The sequence below is a fragment of the Eurytemora carolleeae genome, unplaced genomic scaffold, assembly GCF_000591075.1.
Source record: "Eurytemora carolleeae unplaced genomic scaffold, Eaff_2.0 scaffold689, whole genome shotgun sequence".
NCBI classification, from domain to species: Eukaryota; Metazoa; Arthropoda; class Copepoda; order Calanoida; family Temoridae; genus Eurytemora; species Eurytemora carolleeae.
Window position 1 is genome coordinate 28,694 of NW_019396586.1, and position 19,157 is coordinate 47,850.

At 34.5% G+C, this 19,157-nt stretch overlaps 2 protein-coding genes across 2 annotated transcripts in view; both read left to right on the forward strand.

Moving 5' to 3' along the window:
• The window catches only part of LOC111705945 (ankyrin-2), a 23,750-nt gene continuing 4,593 nt past the window's right edge, over positions 1-19,157 (forward strand). Inside the window, exons 1-14 of the mRNA XM_023478658.1 lie at positions 1-149; positions 2,461-2,529; positions 4,259-4,423; positions 4,734-4,775; positions 6,589-6,657; positions 7,577-7,663; positions 9,711-9,818; positions 12,322-12,402; positions 14,356-14,409; positions 14,608-14,700; positions 15,160-15,239; positions 15,819-16,100; positions 16,531-16,612; positions 18,230-18,318. Of these exons, the coding sequence (XP_023334426.1) occupies positions 4,334-4,423; positions 4,734-4,775; positions 6,589-6,657; positions 7,577-7,663; positions 9,711-9,818; positions 12,322-12,402; positions 14,356-14,409; positions 14,608-14,700; positions 15,160-15,239; positions 15,819-16,100; positions 16,531-16,612; positions 18,230-18,318 (1,157 nt within the window). The 5' untranslated portion in view covers positions 1-149; positions 2,461-2,529; positions 4,259-4,333. The remainder of the gene's footprint in view (positions 150-2,460; positions 2,530-4,258; positions 4,424-4,733; positions 4,776-6,588; positions 6,658-7,576; positions 7,664-9,710; positions 9,819-12,321; positions 12,403-14,355; positions 14,410-14,607; positions 14,701-15,159; positions 15,240-15,818; positions 16,101-16,530; positions 16,613-18,229; positions 18,319-19,157) is intronic.
• Positions 1,399-2,375, forward strand: LOC111705946 (density-regulated protein homolog). The gene is made up of 2 exons (XM_023478659.1): positions 1,399-1,519; positions 1,876-2,375. Exons 1-2 carry the CDS (start codon positions 1,433-1,435, stop codon positions 2,356-2,358), a joined length of 570 nt encoding a protein of 189 aa, XP_023334427.1. The 5' UTR covers positions 1,399-1,432; the 3' UTR covers positions 2,359-2,375.

Genomic DNA, 19,157 nt, shown 5'->3' on the forward strand with positions numbered 1-19,157 from the left:
TTACACACAATTCAGCGGCATTGTTTTACTCTGCTGCGCATATACGTATAGAGAAACGTGCGACATTCGCAAATTTTTTGAGTTTTCAAGGATTTTTGAGACCCCCAATCATTCTGGAGTCCCAAGGCGAATCCCCGAAAGGGGTTTATGTAAGTACTTTCATTCTTTATACATACATATATCTGTTGACAGTGAAAATTAAACGTAAAGCCGCGGTTTAAAATTATTTCAGTTTGTGTCGCCATTTCCGGTAACTGAGTTAAAAGTTTTCAGTCTTTCAATATCCGTTTTATCATCCTGATTGTCTCAAACAGTCAGCTGTTTCGACAAAAACAAAAACAAATGATTCCAGTCGAAACTATGAATAAAGTTTAAACTAATTTTGCTTTATCCTAAATTTTAATTCGGACGATTTCGCGAGCGACCGCGGTCTACGCCATCAGTTCACAATAATAAGGATTAATACTTATGTACCTTCGTAAATCTCATATTTTTGTAGAATTGTAGTCAATTATTTATATATTATCGAATGTTCTCAAACATTTTTAACAGGTTTATTTTGTTTGATGTGCGCCCATCTAAGGTAGAAATCCTTTTAAATTGTTAATCCATATTGTTTTTCTCAAAATGCACAAATTAATTACAATCATACTACTAACAAAATAACCATTCCGATTAAGTGACAATATATATTCGATAAGCACACAACGCATATATTGCATGGACGCTGTATAGTAAAATAAATTACTTTTTAAAATTTTAAATCTTGCTTACGATGAAAAGACGTGTGCGGGTAAATGAAGAAGGAGATGATACCAAAAATCGTATACTAGGAATATACCATTAATTATGGATTTAATTATAAATACGTTCAACGCAATGCTGGTGTCGTATCGTTTGCACTAATGATTGATCGGACTAACGTACATTCGGACTAACGTTTTATTTGAGGGTTAGGTTACGCTAAGACAATTTCTGGGCCGAGCACCGCGGCTAGGACAGGCTAGGGGGCCGGGCGCTGCGGCTTCGAGTGTTACTGATCAGCTGACTTTAGTGCAAAAGTACGTTAGTTCAATTGGACATAAGTGCAAACGATATAGCATGGCAACGAATCTTAGAATAGATCTTCAAACCTGAAATACGCATTATGTTGCGAGGACCGAACCGTTTTTTTGTCTATCAAGGAAGTTTAATTCTTATTTCTTCACTGAACTATCGAACGACCATACGTTATAGAACGATTGAACCAAATTAGCATAGCGCAACTATACTTCCCTAGTCTCATGCAATTATCTTATTGTAGACCGCAAAGCTATTATCAAAGCGTAATCGTTTTTCTTAAACTAGGTTTCATCTCATATTTTGCTCGAAATGCCCTTTGCTAAAAGCAAAACAAAGAAATAAATTGCAAGAATCCGACGATTGCAGAAAAATGGGTGAAACAGCTGCTCCAGTGGCCACGGCCAACGACCTCCCACTTCCGGTTGGACCCCAGCCAGGAGTTCACTATCCAATTAAGGAAACATACCCTCATTAAAAGATGTCCACATTTTATGACAAAAAATTTTTGGTTACCACTTCCTCAAAAAAACATTTAACCAGCTTTTTTGAGGGTTATGATGTAGAAGAATGAGCTTTGTGGGGAAAGGTTTGAGACAACGGGGATGGATGGGGGGGGGGGTGGTTACAAAAAAATAATTAAGAATAAAACACAGAACTTCTTCACACCTAGAAAAGAGCAAAGTTAAACATTTTATTAAAACCTTTTACTATTTATTATGGTTTAAAATAGGAAATAGTTTTTCTTCTTTCATTAATTTTGAATAATTTCTCAAAGAAAAAATCATATGTAGATTAAGATGGTTGTATGTTAAGACTGAGTACTGTGGAAACTGTTCAATGCCATTTGAATTCTGTGAAAATTACCCCGACTACGAGGGGTGCAAGGACTGGTTGTCCAAGAATCTCCCGGATCAGTTTAAACAGCTGAGTGTCGCAACTGCCGAAGGCGAATCTGACGCGGAGGAGAAAAAGCGTCAAAAGCGCGGCGGGAAAGGGATGGTTAAACCTAAGAAGAAAGAGGCAGAGCAAGACAAGAAAATAATCCTCTCCATGGCTCCCCGGGGCAAAAAGAAGGCAGTGACTGTTGTCCAAGGTATGAGAACCTTCGGAATAGACTTGAAGGTTGCGTCAAAGTTTTTCTCGTCAAAGTTTGCCTGCAGCTCGTCGGTGACAGGGGACGATGAGATAGTGATCCAAGGAGACGTGAAGGATGAATTGTTTGATATACTGCCGGAGAAATGGCCGGAGATTGATGAGGATCTGATCGATGATATCGGAGAAAGAAAACGTTCATAGTAGAAATGTATCTTAAATCAATGAAAAACGTTTAATTTTCACTGTCAATTTTTTCTGAATCGTTTTGTAACTAATGATTTAATAGTTTTTATGGTTTTTCAGATTCAAGTTCCTGTTTTCGGGGAAACGTACACGGGTCACATTAGATCTTTTCCGCTAGATGAAACCCAGGTAAATTTTTAAGCTCTATAATCACCAAATTCAAATCAAACAAACTATTATTTTAGAAAAATGTTTTTATTGACCTGAGAAATGCTTATGTTAATTTTATTTGAAAGAAACTTTATCTTTCAAGTTTAGACATATTGGCCTAAAATTTAGTTTCAGGAACTTGGGTAAACCACGGGAATGTTCTTAGTTTGGTTTTAAAATTCTAAGTTGAGTGGGTGGGCACATGGAAACCTACAGACAACGCTGGGTTCCTTCACTAGTTTCCGTGAAAACAACTCCAAATGGTTTTGGACATGACAGAATTTATTTATTTGCACATTTCAAATCCTTAAATCTAGGAAGTTGCAGCAAAACAAATTAGGAAATCTTGGATTTAGAAAATAATATCATTTATTTTTATAAAACAGACGGTTTTAGTTAAATTAACAAACAAATAAGGTTTTCTTATATTTTGTTAACTCGGAGATAGTAACAAATGAATGAGAGGTCATCTATTGTTCAAGGTTCTGTGCATTTTGCAACCAAAACAAATTATCTTGAAATCTGATACTTTTGTTGGTCCAATCCCTCGCAGATCTTAAAATATTTTATTTTGGCTTATCTACTTCAAAAGGGCTCCTTCGACTTTTATTTTTTTTTTTTTTTGCTGAAATTCATTTTATTTTTTTACTTATTGTTTGTCAATATTAGTGGATAAAAACGAATAAAAGCATTCCTAACACATTCTAAGGGAAGAAATTCATACTCTGTTAAAGTGCTAGGAATTAGCTCACCCTATACTATCAGGGGAAATTAGTTCCAAGACTAAAACTTGGCTCATTACTAACACTGAGTGTTAGATATGGGCTAAGTCTGCAAAGTTATCTTTTCCAAGCGTATATATCTTTAGATCCAAGTCGAGATGAATAAAACTACACCATACATTTAAAATAAATGGCTAACAGTATATATCGAAACAAAAAATGTTACCTTTAAACTAACAATTCGAACAATATCCCTATTTGGAAACAATTACCGCATTTCAGCTCATGTCGCGTTTTTGAAACACTCAAATTCTTATCAATGTCAATTTTCATGCATTTACGCACTTATGAAACAAAACAATATTTTTTGATAAAAGGTAAAATTAAAAATACGTTCTTTTATAATTTATGATTGAGAAATCAAAATATTGATATTATTTTGTTCTTACAATATAGATTTTAAATTAACAGTAATGCGGGAAATTATTTATTTAAAATGCGGGAAAATAATAAACTAGCTTTATTCTCTTCTTATTCAACAGATATAATGGGGAAACTAAGATTCTAGAAATAATTTAGCAGTTAATTTAGTCTTCATGAGATAATTTTTAATTTCAGTGATTTATTTTGTAAGTTATGAAAGTGAAATTTGTTCTGAATTACTATATTCAGGATATTTTCGAAAATGGAAAATCTGACATTGTCTTGAAAACAGTCAAGGGTTTTAATAGTTCCTTTTATAATTTTGATTTCAGAAAAAAAGTTTTAAATTAGTAATTCTTTTACACGTCATTATAAATGTTGGTTATAGTTTTTATTATCGACTTTTACTCTTGATATGGACCGGGATCCTAAAAACCTAGTCTTTCAATTTGTTAGATTTTGAACTAATGTCTCCTGAATATGAAATGTGGGGGGGGGGGGGCTGATTTCCCTACTTCGAACATAAGTAAGTTTGATTTATCATTATTAAATTTTCAATTTAGGCCTCTCTGGTTGAGCTCGGGAAGCAGTTGCTTGCTGCTGCCCGGGATGGAGATACTGAAGGGGTTAGGGGGCTCATGGCTAAAGGTGCCCCCTTCACAGCAGATTGGTTGGGTACATCCCCCCTTCATCTTACAGCACAGTTTGGAAACTTCTCAACCTGCGAGGTAGATAACTACAATTACAGATAAAAATAAACCAGTTTATGTAGGGTGAAGTGGCATAATGAAACATTATATATTATAATGTTTAATGTTTTAAATGCTAATACAACTTTAAAAGTTAGTTTACACTACAAATTATAAGAGTTCATATTTTCGTAAATAATGGTTTAGTCACTTATCCTAAATAAAACATTTTTTATTGGGGGGATTTTCAAAATAGCCTAGAAAAATTTGAACTGAAATAGGTTAAAGATATTTATTGGAATCTAAAGTTTGTTTTTTACATGAAAAGTTTTTTTTTTATCAATTTTAGGTTCTTTTACGAGCTGGATGCAGTCGGGACGCAAGGACTAAGGTAAAATAAACGATGGATAATGGGAATTTAACTTAGTTTGCCACCTTAAAATATTATCAAGTTATAGTTCTCAACACAATATCTTATATTTTCTTTAGAAGTTATTATTTTGCAGTTTGCTTTACTTGTTCGTTTGTTCTGCGACTACAGGGTACTTCAAGTAGAAGTTTAGCGGGGTTCTCTGGTTTACATTTTTCTAAATTTCCATCCAGGTTTTGTCACAAAGAGATTTGAAAAGCTTCATGTGTGGAGCATTATTGGATAGCTTGTTCAAGGTTTTGCCTAAACGGGTCGCTGAAGAATCTGTTTCTTATTTTTAAGTTGGCTCTGTTTTGTTGGATAGCTAGGTAAAAAGCAGATTGTCTGGTTTTTGGGCGTTTTAAGGAACTCCCCATATGTACACTTAGGTCTCCCCAGAGGATTTAGGAAGCAGAATCTTGTTCATAGCATGGTTATAAGACAAGTTTAAATGACCAAAATGGAAAGCTTTACACTATTTCTCATAAAATTTCATACCCATCAAGCCCTTAATCGATCTCTACCCTAAACGAGGTATGATCTCAACCCGAATACTCAACGGGGTACAATACTCTACACTTTAATCAAAATGGAGTTCTGATTCTAACTAATTGTAATTAAGGTTTATTGGTTACAAGTCAAAATAGGAGACGTAATTACAATGTCTACGTTGTTATCTATATCACATGATATAAGGCAAATCATGTTACATATTACAGCACAATCCGCAATAGTCTCAGTTTAAGATATACGTCATAGATATCACATGATGAAGCTAAACATGCTACGTATTGATTTAGAACACATTTCAAATGAATAAATGTTTTTTTATGTACAAACATTAATTCATAAGTCATGCAGAAGTCCATTTTTAATAAGACTCCAGCAAAACTGTTCTCTTGGAAGATTTTTTGGAGCAGAACCAAGCTTTGAAATAAAGGGAGAAACATGGTGAAAGCTCATGACACCAAGACAGATGATCTGTATGGCTCGAGCTCATACTATTATGGGGTGCACTAGGGTAATATCAAATTATGTAGTGCACCCATTTTAGGCTGTGGTAAACACCTCTGGATTTTGATCCTGCCCCTCCTGGTTGTATCTCTCCATTATGTGTTTTGGAGTCCGGGGGTGCAGGCTTTTGTGTGCTCAACCCGTGGGTGGTCTGGGTCTCCCATATTGGGGGCTTTCAGATTTAATCTCTTTATCTTTATCTATATTTTACTGCCCGCCTACACATGTTGGTAATAGAGTTCTGAAGAGTCTCATAGTGAGACAAGGAGTTTATGGAGTTCACTTGGTATCATGAGCAAATTTTTTTGATATTGACGGGGCTTAAGGTAGTTTCATCTAGATCATTTATGAATATTATGAATAGTGTCCCCAAGACAGATCCCTGTGGGACACCAGGTAACACTTCAATCCATTTTGATTTTTGTCCGTTTATGACTACTCTCTGCCTATGGTTTGAAAGCCATTGCTTGATCCAGTTCAGACAACTTTCTGTTATTTCATGTGCCTCAAGTTCGTTTATTAATCGCTTATGCTGAACTAAATCAAATGCCTTTAAGTATTCCAAATATATTACATCTACTGGCTGTCCAGTGTGCATCATCAATTTCACTGGTTACAATTTCAAAAAAAACTTAAGATTTGTTGTTTCTGAGCGCTCACCAACGAAACCATGCTAAGTTGGTTTTATAAGGTTTTCTTTGTCTAAATGTTTAATGATACTATCTTGAAAAATGAAAAATTGTACTAATTTAAAGATTGAAAATCTATTGTTTGCTATTAGGTGGATAAGACACCATTGCACATTGCTGCTCAGGAAGGACATGCAGACATTTGTGAACTTCTTCTCATGGTAAGCGAGCAGGGATAAATATTTTCAAATTGTTTCATGCTAAGTGAGCAGGGGTACATAATTCAAGGATACTCATCCCCCGGGGGGGGGGGGGGGGTTGATTCTCCTAGAGATAATAAATGAAAAGTTGTAATTTTTTCATCCTTTTTGATACATTTTAGTTTTACCCCAAAATCATTTTTTTCTAATGAAACATATTTTAAATACCAAATGCAGCAAGAAACCCTTAACATCTGGGGAGAAAAACTATTAAAGAGAAGGGAGAGGGGGGGGGGTGTATGATTTTTAATGAAAATATGAACACCTGCAAGTGAGATAGATTTAACTAGGACTGAGCTAGAAGGAATCTTAAAATGATTTATCTAAATTTAGTTTTTATCAATTTGTGATTGAAATGGTTGTTTGGTAAATTCTCAAAGTGAATTTTATACATTTTTAAGTAATTGATTAAATAAAGGTTTTATTAATTGATTTATATATTCAATGACTAATGGATCAATAAAATTTTGTTTTAATTTATTACTTATTTTTTATTTATTATATATTTATTGACTGATTGAATACTTAAAAGTTTTATTAATTAAATATATATTTTAAAATATTCATTGATTGGACGATCAATATAGATTCATTGATAAATTTAAAGATTTATTGATTAAGAAATATATCTATATTATATTTCTTGACTTATTGATGGAGTGACTGGTTTATTAATGATTAATATATAAATGAAACACCAAATAAAACGTATCCAATGACAAATTGATAATAGCAAATTGATTAGTTGATGGTTGATTGATAGCCTTTATTAATACACTGATATTGAATGATTGGTAGATATTGACTGATTTACATTAATTGATTGAGTGATTGATTGATTGATTGCTTTATTCATTCATTTGTTCTTGTTCATTTGTAGAGCGGAGCGGAGGTGGATGCCAGAGACTTGTTACTTATGACGCCTCTGCACTGGGCTGTGGAGAGGGGAAACGTTAGTTCTATCGAGGTTAGTTCTTTATTTGGTATTCCTATCCCTGCTTAGGGTACTTGAAAACCAGGATATGCTGAGGGGGGGAGAGTCCAATTGACCCCTCCCCCTCTAAATCCCATGTTTGATGTCCAAATATGACAAATGATACATCATTGGAAAGCTCTTAAGCTCTACTTATAGAATCTGCAAACTTGCTAATCTGCAAAATTTGATTTTTTTTTTCAAAACCTAGTTACATATATGTTTTCAAAAAAATGTTCAATAAAACCATTACCCATGCCATTTCAAATATTTAATAAATTTTGCAATATTTTAGATAATCTGATGTGTAATTTAGAAAAACTAAAAATGTGCAAATTTCTTTTGACGGGTTGTATGCAAATAATTTGCAAAAATTACCAAATCTGACAACTCTAAGTGGGTCATAACAAAGATTTGGTTTGTTACAGTGTGTAGTAGTCATTCAGGCAGTGTGCCTGAGGACACAGGCAGTCAGTATAAAAGCCCGGTAGTTAGTATAAAAGCCCGGTTTTCAACAATCTTTGACCCCCCCCCCCCTCCCCACCCCCAGCAGTCCAGCAGTGATAGGATTAAGAGCCGTTGGTAATCGTTAGGCATCGTTTTAAAAAAAAATTATAATACAAGATTTCAAAATTGTTCAAGTTAAAGTTTGCTTTTATTAAACTTTGTGATGTCTTCATCCTAAAAAAAATGTAAAGCGATATAAAAATAACGATCGTTTAACACGTTTGTTTTTGGGTCGTTTTTTTAATATACCTTCTGTCAGGGTCAAAATTTATATAGTATACAGGGTGGCCAAAATGTACGGATTGTACGGATTGTTTTTTTTTAACCCAAAAATTGTACGGATTGTACGGATTTTTATCCTGGAAAATACAACGTTTTTTTAAATTTTCACTCATTTCAGCAAATTTTTCATGAAAATTAAAAAAAAAATTCTCGTCAAAATGAAGTTAGTTTAACTTATTTTCTGCATTCTAAATAATATTAGATTGATTAATGTTTCAATTGACAATCAAAATTCATTCATAATTTTCGAGATATGTCCAAGAAGTGTAAATTTGAGAATATGTTCCATAAGTACTTATTTGATTGCTTATTCAAGAAGATGTTCCACTATCCTGTACCCAGTATCCTGTACCCAGTATCATGAACCCAGTATCATGTACCCAGTATCATGTACCCAGTATCCTGTACCCAGTATCCCGTATCCAGTATCCAGTATCCTGTATCATGTACCCTGTATCATGTATCCAGTATCCAGCATCATGCACCTAGTATCATGTACCCAGTATTTAGTTTGTATAATGTATATATGTATGAAGCCAATTTTTTACAGATTGATTCTTGCTGAAGAAGTTCAAACCCTCTTACATGAACTGAACACAAAGGACAATTAATGAAAAATTGACTTTTAATTTTCAAAAATGAGATTTTTTTCGAAAATTGTACTGATTGTACAGATTTTTTAAAAAAATGTACGAATTTTTTAGAAAATGTACGGATTGGTTTAAAAAATGTACGGATTGTACGGATTTTTAAAAAAAAAATTACGGATTGTACGGATTTTTTTTTCGAAAATTGTACGGATTGTACGGATTTCTTCTGAAAATGTACGGATTTTTGTACGGATTTGTTCAAAAAAGTTTTGGCCACCCTGAGTATAAGAATAATAGTAAATGTTTATAATAAACTATTCAAAAACAATTGCTTTTTTCCAATATGCCAAATGTTGATGCCGAAGGAAAACATAGACAAAAACTAACTGACTGAAGGCTGACCACAAGTAAGAGGCATAATGGGTAAAAGTGCTTTCAAATTGGAATTCATCGGTTTTATTTCTACAAAATGGAATTAATTCTTTTACCGCCTTTTGACTTACATTACCGACCTATAATTTCCCTTAAAGAGGGACGTAAAGGTACTTAACGTCCCTTAAGTTTTTATAGGCAACTTCCCTGTAAAGTAGTTGTAAATAATTCTAATAAACAATTTGTAATGTAAATAATGTTAATTAAATCTAGAATTGTGTACTGTGTAGGTCCTGTTGAAACATGGCGCTAATACTGAAGCAGAATCCAAGTTTGATAAAACACCCATAGATATATCAGATGATAACGGAAGACCAGACCTAAAAGATATGCTAATGGTAAGCAATCTGTGTAAAGAGCGTCCCATATCATATTGTATTATCTCCAGCTTTTCGCTTAAATACGCACATGATACTTGAAAAACCTGGCATTTTTTACAAAAAAAAGTGCCTTAATAATATTTTAAAAAGGATTCATTCGTTTAAAATTTTCTGATTAGTCCCTTAAATCTCAATCTAGAGCTTTAAACGATCTAATATGATGTGGGACACCCTGTATAGTGTATTCTATCTGTATCCGATTCACACACCCCTTTATCACTCTTTAACAATGTTGGTGTTTCTGTGCTAAAACGCTTAATGCAAAGTATGAAAATAAGTAGAAAGTAGCATTAAGTTAAGATCTATTTCGCTAACCAGTCGAAAATCATAATTTTTTTGTTCTTGTCCAAACTATGGAAATTAATATTTGAAGCTCTAAAAATGTATTCTTTGATATTTAACGCTCAAAAATTTAATTGATTTTCTCGTGTCTAGACATATGCACCCTGAAACCTTAGCAAGGTTAAAATATTTTTTGCAAGAATGCTATTGACAGATAATGCATTACTTTCGTTGATTGCTTTTCGGCATATTTTTCCACAAAATAGTGATAACTGAAAAATGCAATTTCAGAACTATTAATTTCTCTTTTGTGATTAACAGGGGTGTAAAAAATTTTGGAAAGAAATTAAAGACCCAGAGGAGGGGAAGAGAAAGGAAAAGGAGAAGGAAAAGGAGAAGGAAAAGGAGAAGGAAAAGGAGAAGGAAAACGGAAGGGAAGGGAAAAAAGGAGGGAAAGAGAGGGTGAAATGAAAGGAAAAGGGGAAGGGTAACAGCGGAAGAAAGGGAAGGATTTGGAAGGGGAAAGTGGATAGGTAGAGAAGGAGATAGGTAGGGAAGGAGATAGGTAGAGAAGGAGATAGGTAGGGAAAGAGATAGGTAGGGAAAGAGATAGGTAGGGAAAGAGATTGGTAGGGAAAGAGATAAGGATGGAATTGGAAAAATAGGGAAGGGGGCGGTTGGGAGGGAAAGGGGAAGGTTTTGACGAAAGGAGGAACATAGGGAACTACAGATGGGACAGGGAAATGAAGTAGAATGGGAACGAAGAGGAAGGAAGAGGAAGGTAGGGTAGTTAGGGAAGGGGAACGCAGGGAAAGGGAAGGTAGAGAATCGATGGAAGGTTGGCCAATAAAGAAGTGAAGGAAAGGGCAATATATGGAAGGGCTGGAGCTCCTTACCTCTACATTTCTTCTTTACTTTATCAAAAATTAAAGAGTATTTCATTAATCATTTTCGCAATAGAGATAAGGCAGCATATAAAAACGTGTTAAAAATATGATAAAAGAATACTCGTTATTCAATAATTTTTCTAATAGACAACCCTACTAAAAAATATCATAAATTCTCCCCCCCATGAAAAATGATGGGAAATAAATTCCAAGAAACAAGATACTACTGGACTGACAAATACTCAATCCCAACTTTTTTTAAAAAAAATGCCTGCGGTTTCAGAAAATCAAAGTGGGAAAATATGATTAAATCGCGGGAAAAGAAAGGGAAAAGGGATCTAAAAAACCTTAAACTTCGTTCTGATGTTAGTAATGAGATTCTTTTAAATCACCTAGCTGGTATTTGACTCAGATTTTTTGGCAAAAAAGCTTTAAAAAACATGGAAAAATGTGGAAAAAGGGGGGAAAAAATATTTTTTTTCCACTTTTTTATTTTTTTTACTTAAAACAAACAAAAATGATTCCCATATGCAAAATATCATTCAGATTCTTAGAAAAATGAATTCATGAATCCAGAAAATCTGAAAATATTATCAAAGTGGGAAAATATGATAAAATGGGGGGAAAATATGGGAAAAGGGATCTGAAAAATCTTAAACTTCGTTCTGATGTTAGTAATGAGATTCTTGACTAACAAGCAGGTTTTTAAAGCACCTAGCTGGTATTTGACTCAGATTTTTTTGTGAAAAAGCTTTAAAAAACATGGAAAAATGTGGAAAAAGAGGGAAAAAATATTTTTTTCCATATTTTTTATTTTACTTTAAACAAACACAAATTATGCCCATATGCAAAATTTCATTCAGATTCCTCAAAAACATGAAGACAGGAGTCCAAAATGTATTCAAATGGGACAACAGTACCCTCCCCTTTGATTTACCATTAAGAGACAGTTCATATTTGTGCTGTCGGAGCAAAGCTTTTGTTTCAGTTTTTTGGTTGATATTTTGCCCCTAGGATCCGCATAATTTGCGGATCCGGATCCAGGAAGCCAGAATGTTGCTGATCCAACGGATGCTGATCCCAAGCACTGTTTGTAATCTAAACTTTATATGCTGATTGTTTATTAATTGTAAGTTGACACTTCGGATTTGGATTTAAGGGACAAAAATATTTTTATATATTTTTGTTATAGTTTTTGAACTTTTCCATCGTCCAGTCGTATTTAATGTTAATAATGCCTTATGTTGTCATTATTATTAACATTGTTATGATTTAATATAGAAGATTTTTAGAATGCTGCCTCGTATCGACCAATGGGAATTGGGAATGGAGAATTAAATCTGGATGATGGGACATTACAATCTTTATGTCGGGTAACTATAAAATCTTTATTTCGGGTAACTATAATCCTTATGCCGGGCAACTAAATAATCTTTATTTCGGGTAACTATAATCCTTATGCCGGGCAACCAAACAATCTTTATGTCGGGTAACTATTAACCTTTTGCCGGGTAACTATATAATCTTTAAGTCGGGTAACTAAATAACCTTTATGTCGGGCAACTAAACAATCTTTATGTCGGGTAACTATATAATTCTTATGTCGGGTAACTATATAATCTTTATGTCGGTTAACTTTAATCCTTATGCCGGGCAACTAAACAATCTTTATGTCGGGTAACTATTAACCTTTTGCCGGGCAACTAAACAATCTTTATGTCGGTTAACTATAATCCTTATGCCGGGCAACTAAACAATTATTATGTCGGGTAACTGTTATTCTTATGCCATGCAACTAGGGTTGGTAACGTTTTGATTTTTGAAAAAAACGATCGTTTCGTTAAGAAAACGTCGAGGAAAATCGAAAAACGAAACGATCGTTTTTTAAAAAATTCGTTTTTTAAAAACTGTCGTTTTTTAAACGATCGTTATAAAAAACGATCGTTAAAAAACGATCGTTTTTTATAAAGTTCGTCGTTTTGTTAACGATCGTTAACGACTACCCTTCGTTAACGATCGTTAACGACTACCCTTCGTTAACGACTACCCTTTGTTAACGATCGTTAACGACTACCCTTCGTTAACTATCGTTAACAAAGGGTAGTCGTTAACGACTACCCTTCTTGATAATAACCGTAAATTAGGAGACTACAGTCCTTCTTTCGATCTGAAGAATTAATTATCTTTATGTGACGTAATTATCAATCATTACCTTATCCAATCACTAATCAAATCAGTCTTCAAGGGATGACCTTTCATTAACTAAACAATTATGATCAAAACTTAATATGTTTAATATCTTGTACTTTAATTTCTTGTGTGCCAAATTTCAAGCATATATAAAACAAATAAAGAATTAGGTTTAAAGTTCATATTGACAATTTTGCGGGGCTCATGGCGGCTCTGCACTCTCAAAAGTAGAACAAATTTCTTCAATTCAATTCAATTCCGCTGAACATTTTATAACTGCTACGGCATGTAAGACGACATTTGATAAATCTAATTAAAGACGACATTTATGACTATCTTATTTAAAAACAATCGTATAAAAAACGGTCGCTTATCGTTTTTCTGAAAATGATCGTTTTCAAAAACGATTGTTCTTCGTTTTCTAACAGTTCAAAACGAGTGGGTTGTTTTAAAAACGATCGTTTTTTTGAGAAAACGAAACAATCGTTTTTAAAAATGATCGTTTAACGAAGCAAAAAACGATCGTTAAACGATCGTTTTCAAAAACGATTACCAACCCTACATGCAACTAAACAATCTTTAAGTCGGGTAACTTTAATCTTTATGCCAGGAAACTAAACAATCTTTATGTCGGGTAACTATATAATCCTTATGCCGGGTAACTATATAATCCTTATGTCGGGTAACTATATAATCCTTATGCCGGGTAACTATAATCCGTATGCCGGGTAACTTAACAATCTTTATGTCGGGTAACTATATAATCCTTATGCCGGGTAACTATAATCCTTATGCTGGGGAACTAAGCAATCATGTCGGGTAACTATAATCTTTATTTCGGGTAACTTCTCACTTCTATTTATATTTAATTCTTTTATTGTTAATTTCTTTTTGTACATTTTAAAACTTTTCATTAATTCATTACTTTAATTTCCCCGAGGCTGAATTAAAAAAATTTCAACCGCGTCTAGACGCGTTTCATACAGTTATATGGTTGGTTCGACATGATATTTTAATCAGCGTTCCGAGATTTGAGCCAGTGCGCAATTTGAACCGTTTCGGTGACGCGATTCAAATCCATAAAATTCGGCTTCTGGTGTTTTGCAGACTCAAAAACCAACATTTCCCCCTTTTAGGATGTTGGTATAACAGTAGGAGAGCAGGAAGAAGTACAAACATTTGCAACCAAGGTTTTAAAACTCAATATTATTAATTTTAAAACATATGTTCCAGGATAAATATCAATTCCTGAAACCCCCCCTACCATTACTTGATGCTTGTGATTTTCTATAGATAAATTTAAGATTTTTTATTAAAATTTTTTTAACCCTATCCCCGCTGGGGTACTTGAAAACCAGGATACGCATAATGTTATATTTTTATATTAGATGAACATGTCCCGGCTCGGGTTAGATCTTGACCCTGTACAACTTGCTCTTTCCTCAGCTGGAGAACATATACAAACCTCAGATAATATACAAGTAAGCTAGGATAGTATATAAGCTTCACGTCTCAAAACTGAGATTTGCCTCTTTTTTTGTTTTACTTTTCATAACCGTCTTCAAAATTGGGGTGAATTAAAAAAAGTAAAGTAAGGAAAAAGGCAAAGTCGTATTTTTGAAATTCCCCTTCTTACTGAACCAGCAATGAGAAATAAAAAACTTTAGGTATTTTTCTGACAAAACTGGATTTATCAATTTTAAAAACTGTAAATATATATTTTAGTTGTTTTATTTTTGGAGTGGAAATAAATAAATTTTTGGGAATAAAGTATGAAAAAGGATGAAAAAAACTTGCCTTGTGACGACCCATTTTAAAATTTTCCTCCTAGATCTTCAACAATCATTACCCAGTGGGGGGAGATTAATTCTTAAAACTAAACACCCCTGCTCCGGGCCCCATTTCCAATATTAAAACTCTTATTTCTGAATATTGTTTAGAACGTTGAAGAAGATCTGATGAATAGTTTACCAGACCTTGATCCTTCCAGTAGTGAGGAGAACCAAGATGATGCTATTAGGTAGGTTTACAGGGGTTTATATAGACCTTGATCCTTCCAGTAGTGAGGAGAACCAAGATGATGCTATTAGGTAGGTTTACAGGAGTTTATGTAGACCTTGATCCTTTCAGTAGTGAGGAGAACCAAGATGATGCTATTAGGTAGGTTTACAGGAGTTTATATAGACCTTGATCCTTCCAGTAGTGAGGAGAACCAAGATGATGCTATTAGGTTGGTTTACAGGGGGTTACATTGACCTTGATCCTTCCAGTAGTGAGGAGAGCCAAGATGATTTTATTAGGCAGGTTTACAGGGGGTTACATAGACCTTGATCTTTCCAGTAGTGAGGAGAACCAAGATGATGCTGTTGGGTAGGTTTACAGGGGGTTACATAGACTTTGATTCTTCCAGTAGTGTGGAAATCCAAGACGATGATTTTTATACTAGCCAACAAAGATACGGCTTTAAAATTGGGTTTTGCAAATATTTTGCAGGGACAAGTTTTTTGGATTTACACATATAGTAAATTTTGATTAAGGAGGACTGTGGGTTCAAATAATGGAAAAACATTTTCGAAAAAATAAATTTTGATTGTTTCAGATTGCTCGAGGCCCACGGTATCCGTATGCTACCAGAGGAAGAAATAAATCTATCTCAATCTTTAACCTTAACCGAGGCTGGAAAGCTTGTCCTCTCTTCCTTGTCCTCTCCAAGGACAGGACTAGAAACCTTCTCCTCTACCCGTCCTGTCAGTTTGTCGTCCCCGCGAACTGTAACCTTGTCCTCCCCGCGTCCTAACCTTGAGATAAAGGACAATAAGATAACGTTGTCTAGTATATCAGCAGGACGGGGTTCAAGCAGTAGTCCTTTAAATACACTCAGGAATAGAAACAAGTTGTAGAAATGTTCTCAACGATTGAAAACAATCTTTATCTCTAATAAACAATGAAAAATGTTTTGACTACTTAAAATTATCGCCATTTTCTTGCTCGTCAAAGTGTGAAAATCCAGGAGAAGATTTCTTTTAGAGACATCATCTAAGATCCTCAAGACGAAAAAATCTCCCTCATCCTTTAATATCAACATTTTAAATCGTTGTCAATAGTTGAAAACGGTTCATAGGATCCCTTTCTTTGATACAGATGCGGATCTTGGATCCGCCCTGAAAAAAAATAATCAAGATTTGGATCCTGATTATGAACATAAGATTTATTTAATTCTTTTAACAAATATATCCATGATAAAATATCTTAATATTTTTTTATTCTTCCTTTTTACATCATTTTTCTGACAAGTTGTTTCTATTTGATAGATCCATAAACCTTCCTAACACAAAAATTACAACCATTACGAGTACAAGACCCGCTTTTACGACGAGAAATACAATTTCAAAGGTACATATAGTCCTTCATTAACCCTTGTACAGGGGCATATAATTCCCTGAAATTTTTATTTTACAGCTTTTTTGCAAAATTAATAGTTTTCCCTTAAATAGGGCGAAACACCTTAATTTTACAAACTCAGTCAGATTTTTGCTTTGTTGTGTAATACAAATCATCGATGTAAATCAGAAAAAAGTTCGTCTAAATATGTCAATATGGGTATCAACATATCCATCTTGAAACACTGAGTTCATAAACGTTAAATTCGTAAAAATCCCTTGAAAATTAAGAAATTTTTAAGCAAAGCCGGTTTCAAGAAAGACTAATTTTTTACCTAAATTAGAAGATTTTTGTTTCATTGCAACTCTGAAAACAGGGAGGCAATGTAACATTGCCTCCCCAGGCTTGCAATGTTACATTGCCTCCCCAGGCTTGCAACGTAACATTGCCTCCCCAGGCTTGCAATGTAACATTGCCTCCCAAGGCTTGCAACGTGACATTGCCTCCCCAGGCTTGCAACGTGACATTGCCTCCCCAGGCTTGCAACGTGACATTGCCTCCCCAGGCTTGCAATGTAACATTGCCTCCCCATGCTTGCAATGTAACATTGCCTCGCCAGGCTTGCAACGTAACTTTGCCTCGCCAGGCTTGCAATGCAACATTGTCTCCCCAGACTTGCAACGTAACATTGCCTCCCCAGGCTTGCAATGTAACATTGCCTCCCCAGGCTTGCAATTTAACATTGCCTCCCCAGGCTTGCAATGTAACATTGCCTCCCCAGGCTTGCAACGTGACATTGCCTCCCTTAGGTTGCGACGTAACATTTTCCTCCCTGACGTGACATATAATATCAGCGATTCAAAAGTGCTGTTTTATTTTGTTTCAAAGTTGAAAACTTTATAGCTCCCTGTCCTAGTTTATGATGTGTAGTTTGTTGTAAACCAGGTTTATGAATACATTAAAGAACCTTTAAAAACAGATTTCAATGTTTTATATAGTAGAACTTTATAGTACAAAATTTTAAAACCAGTCACAATAGATACATATTTCCCTTCAAAGGAGGAGAAATGACGACCATAAACGCAGGAAAATTTGACATTTTGATTGTTTAATTTGGCCCTCTCACTTGAATAAAGTCTTAAATGAGTCTTTTTAATGAAATAGATACATGTAAAGCTGCGGGTAATCTTGATGCCGAACAGTCGTCTCAGAAGTCTCATCCTTTGTGGGTAACCCTGCACTAGATAGTAGGGCGCAAACTCAAAACCTGTTTTGGATTGATTTAGTTTACCTTCTTATATTTAAATAGTAATTTAAGATTTCCTCTTAAGTAAATGGGTGCTTTTTCTTCTTGTTCAGGTTAAAGGGACTGATGACGTAATATGGAATCGGGGCTTGATTTAAAGCGATAACATTTTTTTTTACAGTGATGTTATTTTTTATTAAGGTTCAATCGCAATTTAGTTGACAGTCTCTTAGCAGAGAAGGGGTGATGATTTTTCTTAAATAACTGTATTACCATAAATGTTTAGGTGGTGACAAACAGCAATCCAGTGAAATTTTTAGCTAAACCATTTCCTGTAGTCAGTAGTCCTATATATAATAGAAAAGGAAGTTTATTTTGTTCAGGTGGTAACATTAACCAGCAATCCAGTCAAATTTTTAGCTAAACCAACTCCTGTAGTCAGTAGTCCTATATCTAATAATAAACAACCCAGGTAAATTCAATCGTACTAAAAATTAAATTCAATTTTTTTACAAATATTTAAAAAATAATTTAGTTCTTCTATTACGGACTTCTTAAATGTTTCATCCCTCCTATAAATCTTTTTTCCTGTTTCATATCATGAATGGCAGCTTTATTTCTTATTTTTTTTAATTCACAATACTATTTTTTGAAAATATCAAAGAAAATCAATTCAGCCCATCGCCCAGGGAGGGGGGGGGGGGGTCTGACCGATTGGATTTTGCCGGGATATTAAACTTTAAATATGTTTCCACAATATAACCATGTGGAACACTTGATTTGCGGAATACATTCCACAACTGCAATAACCAAACGGAAAACATAGCAACATACAGAAACACAACTTCAATAACCATGCAGAACACCTGGCAACATACAGAAACACAACTGCAATAACCAAACGGAAAACATAGCAACATACAGAAACACAACTGCAATAACCATGCAGAACACCTGGCAACATACAGAAACACAACTGCAATAACCATGCAGAACACCTGGCAACATACAGAAACACAACTGCATTAACCAAGCAGAACGCCTGGCAACAGGCAGAAAGACAACTTCAATAACCATACATAACACCTGGCAACAGGCAGAAACACAACTGCAATAACCATACAGAACACTTTGCAACAGGCAGAAACACAACTGCATTAACCATACAGAACACCTGGCAACAGGCAGACACACAAGTGCAATAACCATGCAGAACACCTGGCAACATACAGAAACACAACTCACAACTGCATTAACCAGTCAGAACACCTGGCAACAGACAGAAACACAACTGCAATAACCATGCAGAAC

Bases quoted from the DNA above. Each gene is read 5' to 3' on its own strand.
- LOC111705946 (XM_023478659.1), top strand. From the start codon at position 1,433: ATGGGTGAAACAGCTGCTCCAGTGGCCACGGCCAACGACCTCCCACTT. The intron at 1,520-1,875 runs GAAACATACCCT...TTGTATGTTAAG, and splicing joins GAGTTCACTATCCAATTAAG to ACTGAGTACTGTGGAAACTG.